Source organism: Glycine max, chromosome 4 (genome assembly GCF_000004515.6).
Source record: "Glycine max cultivar Williams 82 chromosome 4, Glycine_max_v4.0, whole genome shotgun sequence".
Lineage (NCBI taxonomy): Eukaryota > Viridiplantae > Streptophyta > Magnoliopsida > Fabales > Fabaceae > Glycine > Glycine max.
The window spans coordinates 3775177-3784125 of NC_016091.4; the positions used below are offsets into that span (position 1 = coordinate 3775177).

At 36.4% G+C, this 8949-nt stretch overlaps 2 protein-coding genes across 3 annotated transcripts; both read left to right on the top strand.

The window, feature by feature from the left end:
• The first annotated feature begins 1173 nt into the window (after positions 1–1173).
• LOC100794286 (uncharacterized) lies at positions 1174–5120 on the top strand. The gene is made up of 3 exons (XM_003523979.4): positions 1174–1929; positions 2182–2369; positions 4100–5120. Exons 1-3 carry the CDS (start codon positions 1380–1382, stop codon positions 4607–4609), a joined length of 1248 nt encoding a protein of 415 aa, XP_003524027.1. The 5' UTR covers positions 1174–1379; the 3' UTR covers positions 4610–5120.
• Positions 5121–5287: 167 nt separating this feature from the next.
• On the top strand, positions 5288–8632 carry LOC100795337 (protein PHLOEM PROTEIN 2-LIKE A10). 2 transcript variants are annotated; one of them, XM_014774468.3, is made up of 3 exons: positions 5288–5827; positions 7029–7199; positions 7328–8632. In XM_014774468.3, exons 2-3 carry the CDS (start codon positions 7129–7131, stop codon positions 8553–8555), a joined length of 1299 nt encoding a protein of 432 aa, XP_014629954.1. In that variant the 5' UTR covers positions 5288–5827; positions 7029–7128; the 3' UTR covers positions 8556–8632. The 2 variants fall into 2 exon arrangements, with proteins under 2 accessions (XP_014629954.1, XP_014629952.1); XM_014774466.3 differs by having other exon boundaries at positions 7040–7199.
• The last annotated feature ends 317 nt before the right edge of the window (positions 8633–8949 follow it).

Sequence of the window (8949 nt, forward strand, 5' to 3'; positions counted from 1 at the left end):
ACACACCAAGTGAAAGACTTAATCTTTGACGGCAACAAATTATTCCACAATAGCTTCCACCCCCCTTCAATATCTGTATAATATGTTTCCATGAGGTGTTTATATGCTGAGTTAACCGTGTATGCACCACTTGAATCTACCATCCATACACCACCCACGCCCAACTTCTTCTTCAATTGGACCAAGTTGTCAACTCCCCATTGAAAGAGGTCTCTTCTCCATTCCCACTGCCGACACATGACACCACCAGTTTCCAACCTTTGGGGAGGGGGCGGTAATTTTTGGAAGAAAAATCTAAAGGGGAGTGCTTTAGTAAATAGGGTGAGTGAATTAACAATAGCATGTTTTGTGGAGAAAAGCTTTACTTCCGGTCCTGATATAACCCAATGCAGAATGCATAGAATATTAGAAACAAGGAAAACGATGCAATCACGCTTACAGAGAAAGAAATACTGCATTTGCACCAAAATTATAGATATTTAAGGTTAATGATATAATGTGATAAAAAAATATTAAATAGGTGTTTATAATTTTTTATAATCATATTGTTGATATGAATTATTTGTGAGTTTTATTATTATTTAATTTGTTTTGAAAATTTTGATTGATTAATTTTAATAGATCTTTTTTAAATTATATTTTTTTTTCATTTAGAAGGCTTAAATCTAAAATCTTGCTTAAAAATACTAAGTCTAATTCCATTTAAGTCAACAATTTGTTTGTAATATCTATTTAAAATATATATGTATTTATATATTATTGTTCTAAATACAAAAGAAAAAAAATCAGTAGAAGTTGAGTTTAGCATAAAAGGTCAATTTTTCACAAAAGGAATTAAATTTTAGTTTTCAAAGAGAATTATCTACATTTGATGTTCAACTGAATCCTAAACAGAATTGTTTCTAAAAAATATGAAAAAAAAAACACAAACAAGAAGGCAAAAGGGGCATGCATTTGTACTTTTGTAGCTCAATGCATTATGTTATACGGCTTATAGTTGTTAAGGAATAAATAAAGTATTTTTTTATTAAGAATTAAGTTATAATATATATTTTTTAAAAAAATTAAGACGTATTAATAATATTTTAAAATAATATTCTAATTTCTGACTCTTGATTTTTTGCCTCCATTTTACTGATATGCACGTGCGACCTGGGTCGATTTCCTCGTTGTCTCATCTGCATTTCAAGTTCCGTTTCGTATTTCGTTGGGGCGGTGACAAGAAGTTAGAGCGACGTGTCTAATTAAAGTAGACGCCCACCGTAGTGCACAAACCACCTGATCGGCGCCCCCAACCTCCTCCCTTTACCCTCTCTTGAATCAAAAATTCGAAACCATAAACCTTTTTCACAGGTCACATTTCATAAAAAAAAAACACAATGTCATGGCTGGCTCGTTCCTTCGCAAACTCTCTCCGACTCGATGGCGACGTAGACGACGAAAACGACATCGTACTGGATCCACCTACCACCTCATCGAGAGACCCCGCGCAACAGCAACACGAGGCACGAGAAAATGCATTCGGATCAGAAGCTGAAGAAGACGAAGAAACGCAAGATCGTGCTGGAGTCAAAGAGGACCTCGACGAAATCAAGCAAACCCTAACTCGTCAATTTTGGGGAATGGCCTCCTTCCTCGCTCCACCGCCATCTGATTCTCATTCTCATTCTCAATCCGATCCCTCTTCGTTCGTTTCCGATCAATCCAATCATCGCGCTGTTTCTCCGAACGAAGAACTGCAATTGGATGAGGCTGCGATTTCCAATCACTCTAATTCGGTTTCGGTGGGATCCGATTCGGAAGGGGATTTTGGTCTCGAGCAACGCGCGGTTGGAATTACCGAAGAGGTGCTGGTCTTCGCGATGAACATTGCTATGCATCCCGAGACGTGGTTGGATTTTCCTATTGATGAGGAAGATGACACCGACGGTAACCTCTTTTTATTGGATCGGATCACTGAATTATTAATTAATTAATGCACATTTCGAATTTTAATTTGGTTACAGTTATAGAACAGATCGGTCACTCTTGAATATTAATTATAGCGTGTTACATTACATCCCTTCGTAACTTGGATGGAAACACATTGACAGTGTTAGTGTTTGGTAATTGATATGGTCACGTGTTGCATTGTTTAATTGGATTCTTTTGAGATTTTGACGTGATGAATTCTACTCATAGATTTTGACATGTCTGATGCACAACAAGAGCATGCTGCGGTTGTTGAAAGATTGACTCCTAGATTAGCTGCGCTCAGAATTGAACTGTGCCCTTGTCATATGAGTGAAAGTTACTTCTGGAAAGTGTATTTTGTTCTTTTGCATTCAAGGCTCAATAAGGAAGACGCAGGGATTTTGTCTACACCCCAGGTAAGTTACATGGGCTTTTGCTTTTGGCTTTCATGTTGCTCTTGCAATCACCCTATTTTGTGAGATGTTGGTGACGAAGTCATTTTAAATTGGTTTCACCATTTATTTGTATAATTATGATTGCCTGGACCCTTTGAACTAGGAAGGAGTGTTCCAATATCTTTATCTGATGGAAGAGCAAGCTCACAGTTTGGAAATAGGTGGTTTTCAATGTCACCTGTTGGGAATTAAATTACCGGATAAGAATGACTAATTATCCTTTGTGATTAGTTGGGTAATGTATTACCAAGTTTTGGTGGTGTGTGTGATAGTTATAAAATATAAGTAATCTGTGTAAATAATACTTTAAACCAGACTGAATGATATGGATTACGGGGCGCGAAGGTTACCTTACTGCTACGTTTATTTGATTGGTTCCTGGCACTTCCTGGCTCCTGCTGCTCAGTGCCCAACTTTCTACGTCATGGAAATTGATCATTTCAGCTGAAAAGGCTTATATGTTAAATACAATTCAAAGTCCTTCTCGTGGTTCAAGTTATTTTATTCTGGAATTCATAGACTCTACTTTCTGATTTGCCTTTTAACAAGATGAAACTACTGCAGTCTCTTAATGGTTTTGTCATTGTTAATTCTCAATGGTTATCTAAAGAATATTTAAATATCTATTTCACTTGGGAGATTTCTTTAGATTTCAAAAAAATATTGTCATTACCTTGTGGAAGATGTTCCACTATAAATATTCTTGTTATTGTTTCGACTATTGGGCCTATATGACATAACCAATCAATAAAATATTCCAACACTCTACCTTTGTCATATACACACTAGATAGATATAAGATATGAATTCATGATATATGATTCACTTTCAAGATGCCTTGGTGGTGAAATGGTAGACACACAAACTCTAAATCTCAATCTCAATTTCTATGAAATTGAGAGTCTGTGTTAGTTTTAATTTGTGGTGCACAATTGGTTTTAAAAGTATATATGGTCATTACCTGTCCATCTCTGTTCTCTCTTTGGACTAGTGCAAATCTATTTGTTATGTGCTCCATTTTGTAAAATCTTTTTTATTCTTTTAATTTTCTTCTCATTTGTGAGAAATATTGAGCAATGTTTGATTCTTTTGGCATGGAAAATTACTAAATTCTGTTTCATTCTATTCACACGTGATTCTCTATTATGAAAAAGAATTAAAGGATATTACCACTGATGCTGTAAATGTGTAATCCTTTTGTCTGTGCTGAACTTGATGGCACGTGTATTGGTAGTACTTATAATCTACATTCTTCAAAAATTATCTCATACTTGATAGATAAACAAATAGTAAGCCTCGAGAAGAAAAATGTGCATTTTATATATTAGGTGTCTTTAAGTTTTATTCTCTTCTTGACTCAATATAGTTATGCATTATGATTGGATATCTGATATTTGAATTGGTTACAGGGATCTTTTCTTCCAGATTGAAATGTTTATAACAATTTAAAAAGAGAATAGTTTGACTGGAATGAGTTTGATCTATTATTGTTCAGCCATGAGGAAAATTTAGTTTATTTATTTAAGTGTTCCTTTGCTTAGATTGATTTAGTCACTGATCATGAACAATTTTGGTCTCTAATGTTCATCAAAGTTTACGTGCACTTCTACTTTTAGATGAGTACTGTATATCTACTTTAATGGGTAGATGAACTTTTATTATGTCTTAGTTTTAAGTTTTAACACTTGCAGGTCATGGCAGCAAGAGCAATGTGGATGCAGGAATTGCATAAACAAACAAAGCCTGAATTTGAAATTTTTGGAAGAAGTGCTTCCTACTCAAGAGACAAGGCACAGCACGATGATTTTACTCCCAACTTATTGGATGATGCTTATTCTGATGACACGCCTAATCAGACATATGGATATAGAACAACCTCTTTGTCCATGATGTCAGATTGTGAGACTGATAAGCACATGGTTGAAAGTTCTGGAATGCATTTCACCGATAAGTCTGTTATTGAGGAAAATTCAATTATTAAAACTGAAAACAAGGATCTAAAATGTGGTCGACCCTCTCAAATTATTATTCAGGATTATGATGATGATGATGAATGGCCAGAGGAAGATTCTGATATAGGGGGATATGGTGGAACAACTCATCCCATGGTGAATGAAGATGACATATCTTTCAGTGATCTTGAGGATGATGATTATGGCATTAAACCCGTTAGTTCCAGTACAGGTTCAAAGGTGATATGAAACTTCAAACAGACACGATTGTCGTAATTTTAGGATCAGTAGATCCTCACTCAGCACCAAGAACAATGAAGAGATTGCCTGATGTTGGGAATAACAAAAGTGCTGGTGTCTGGAGCATTCTTTTGTATATAATGAATGGCGAATGAAGTTGCTAAAATGCTGTGATGCTACGTGAAGGTGTAAAAAGAACTTGTTAATCCTTTTTTTCCCTACATCTGTTATGGGACTATGGGTTCTAAGGTGGATGTTGTATTTTGAAACAACTCAAATGAAAAGGAAAGAGTGGAGCTAAGACTGTGATTTAATGCTTAATCCCTGTTTTTCAGAGATCCAAAATGAGAATATGGGATGAAATATGTGCTTCAATCCGAGGGACAGCTCTGTTTCAGAAGGTACATCATATAGCCATATAGGTGCAAGAAGTGTATATAAAACCTCTTGTTTGTCGTCAAAAATCGATACTGAATTTTCTCATGTATTTTTGGCGGTTGTAGTAGGGTTTGGGATGCTCTCTCTGTTTCTTTCTTTATTTGGGTGTCGTCCTGCTGATTGCCTTGCTGTCAACTGTGTTTGAAAACTATAGAGTCATTAAAGTGAAAATTCTAATTAAAAAAAATTATTTTCTTAAAGAACAAAATGTTTGATATGCTTAATAACTTTAATTTGATCTCTATTTGTATTCACTCCGGCCTTTATTCAAATAATTGTTTCTCAGCAAAATTGCCGGAGGTTATGCTTTCTCGAATCCAATTGTGGATATTGCATAATATCCTTATTCTTTAACTAATGTCTTAAAAAAAAACTAAAATTCGAACATTTGATTAACTTTGAATGATCGGATCAAATGATAGTCCTGTAAGCATAGTTATCAAAACCGGTCCGACCTTGAACCGGTAACCTTGCTGGGCCGAATTAGCTTTTGGATCCGACTGGTGAGACCAAGCCGGTTTTGCTCAAACCCGGTGACCCGGCCGGATATGGGACCCGAACCGGTTGAGCAGCTTCCCTTATTAAAAACCCAAAAAACACTTTGGAAATGGCGCGTTTTGCGGTGTTGCCTTTTTCACTTCTCAGAGTTCCCCTGCCGTAGAGTGGTGCACAGCCTTAGCAGCTAAGTCGTCTCGCCGACGCACGCACGGTCTGGGTGCAGGAACTCGCACACTCGGTGAAGTCCGAAGCTCGCTAGCGCCTAGTCTCGGCGTTGGAGGCTTTGATCTGGTTTTTATCTCTCCTTCGCATGCACAGGATATTTATCTTCTTCCACTGCTGATTTTTTCTGAGCACTCAGATTTCTTTCGGATTTGGTTTATGCTAGTTTGAATTTGAAAGTTACACTTGCACGGTGGACTCTGGTACTCTGCTTTTGAGGAACACGTGTAGTCTTTTGTCATTTGGAAATGGACAAAGGCATCCAGACAAAGTTGCTTACTAGTTTTTTTCTTTCTTTTATTTATTTAAAAAGTTTCTTACTAGTTAAGTTAGTAGTTATTTAATTGCTTGTCACATAAATTTGGAGTATAAATTATTAATTAATAAAATCATATATAATTTTTTTTAATATAATGTAAGTCAAACCGAATAAGTTGGTGATTCACCTGTTTGACTCTGGATCGATTTTCACACTGCTTGTTAGTATATATACCTCTGCCGGATTCCCCCCTCGTTGTAAAGTTTTCAGTCAAATGCATGAGAAAAACCGAAGGTTGTCAATTTAGAAGGAAGACCTCTAGTTTTTACGATGACCTGCTTTTTATTATGCGTTATGTTTTAGAAATTTACCAACGATCATGTTAATCATTATTATATATATATATATATATATATTAACACACTTTTAAATTTTATAGTTGTAATGTTTTTTTTATCGAGATTTATATTAATTTTTTAAAATATTAAACGTGGAAAATATAAAGTGTAAGTGGATGAGCAACAACAGTAATCTTAGAGGCCATCTAACAATGGAAAAAAATAACATCTTAAATAGTAAGTCACAATTATTAAGAGTTTAATTGCACTCGTTAGTTTAGAAATTTTATTATTTTTGTTCTTAAATAGTACGTCACATTATTAAGAGTTTAATTTTACTATTGTTATTGTTCCTTTTTCATCACCATATCACCATTTTCTTTACGCATGTGATTTCATTACTACTACCATCTCTATCTCTATTATGATTAGGTAACATTATAAAAACATTTCACAGTACAAGATCCATTTTTCTTAAAGATATTTATATACTAATTTTTTTTATATTACACGTTTTAACTATTATATAATTTACATGTTCAAAAATACATATTTAATGTAAATTTTGATTATATAAAATAGATATTTGTCCTATACATGACAAATACCAAAATATTAATTATATAAAAAAACATTTTATTTTTTACAAATGTCTGATTTAGAAGTTTAACAGTATGAATACAGGTGTATTGTGCTATCTTAGCTGCAACAAACGACGAGGAGAAGGTTGACCAGCTGTTGAACAACCCTTTCTTTGGCGCGGTATAGGGCATATGAACGAAGCTTATCAGATATTTCCCCATCTCATGGATGCCAATGGAAACTCAATTAAAGCCAAAGCAAAGTTAGTGCGCTAGTTGAGAGGTATTTATTTTCCCTCCAACCATTCCAATACTAACTAACTGTATTTATTTTCTTGCTCCCTTTCATTTCCGCCATTCGATACTCTTCCATGGACCTTCCGCTTCTCAGCAAGAGTCTTCAATTCTCTCTAAGAAACAAAAACTACCTTCTCCTAATTGCCTTGTTCGGTGCCTCCGGTTACGCTGCCTACAATTCACCCTATGTCGCTCAGAAACGGCGCCGTATTGCCAAGCTCCTCAGAGCCTTCGTTTCCCTCGCCGAGTTAATTTCCAACTCCGCGGACATCGTTGCCGTTATCTCCAACGACTTGAACCGTTTCCTCGCTTCCGAATCCGACGAAATCCCCAACAGTTTGAAGCAGTTAGCCAAAATCGCAAAATCGAACGACTTCTCAACGTCGCTGGCTAGGCTTTCCGAGGCTGTGACGCTCGGGATTTTTCTAGGGTATAAATCACACGCGGGTAACGATTATAACGGCAACAAGGATAATATTCCTTCGGAAATCACCGCGGAAGCTTCTAGATTCTCCGATAGGGTGTTGGAGAGGCTTTTCTCCAAGGCTGGAACGGGTTTTGTGTCTGTTGTGGTGGGAAGCTTTGCGAGGAACTTGGTTTTGGGTTTCTACGATGCCGAATCCGTCGGCACGAGGTCTCAATCGGATGTTCCTGGATGGGTGAATGTGATTTGTGATGAGAGGTGTGGGAAGCTTATAGGGGATTGTGTGCAGACTTTTGTGAGTACTGCTGTTGCTGTTTTTCTTGATAAGACAAAGGATGTGAATACCTATGACGAAATGTTGGCCGGATTGTCGAATCCGAAGCACCAGGAGAATGTGAAGGGGATTTTGGTTTCCATGTGTAATGGTGCTGTTGAAACCTTTGTTAGAACTTCTCACCAGGTTTTGACGAACCGGAGTGTGAGGTCGAATTCGGGTTTGTCTGTGTCTCCTGTTGTTGTTCCGGTGAGTGAAGAAGGGTGCCTGAAACAGGAGGCACTTCTGCAGCAGCTCAAAATTGGAAGCTCAGTTAATGGTGTTCAGGATGTTGGGTGGCTTGAACAGATTAAGTCAACGCTGTTGGTGCCCGTGAACCAGAGGTTCGTGCTTGATGTCACTGGGAGAGTGACGATTGAAACTGTGAGGTCATTTGTGGCGTTTTTGCTGTGGAGAATATCAGATGGATTCAAGAGTAGTGTTAGTAAGGTTCATGAAGAGGTTCTGGGCAAAGGACTGGAGGTGGTTAGATATGTTGGAGCTAAGTCATCGGTTATTCTTACCTTGTGTCTTGCTTTGTATTTGCATATTATGGGTGGTAGTAGGATTCTTTTGCCTGCTTAGTATTATGTTTGATCATCTAACCTCTTAATTGTAATGCCGTTGGAATATAATGGTAGCAAAATCAGATCTTTAAGTTAGATAACATAGATATGTTTCCAAGTATTAAATTTGAGGTCATACTACTTTTAGTCTTTTTCCATACCCAAAAAGAAATGCAATGATTTGAGCCATCTTGCTCAAATTTACATTGCTTCAATGCTGGATGCATATAACACCACTCCTGAAAATTGTGATAATTATTTTATACCGCTTTCTTGAATGGAAACAAAGTAGGCTGCTCTATCATTGTACTATTTAACGATTGTTTATCTGCAGCAATATATGAATAACGGTTTTGTTAGCTGATGCTAAGATTAAATAATATTCTTCCTTTCTTTCTTGTAATTTATATATA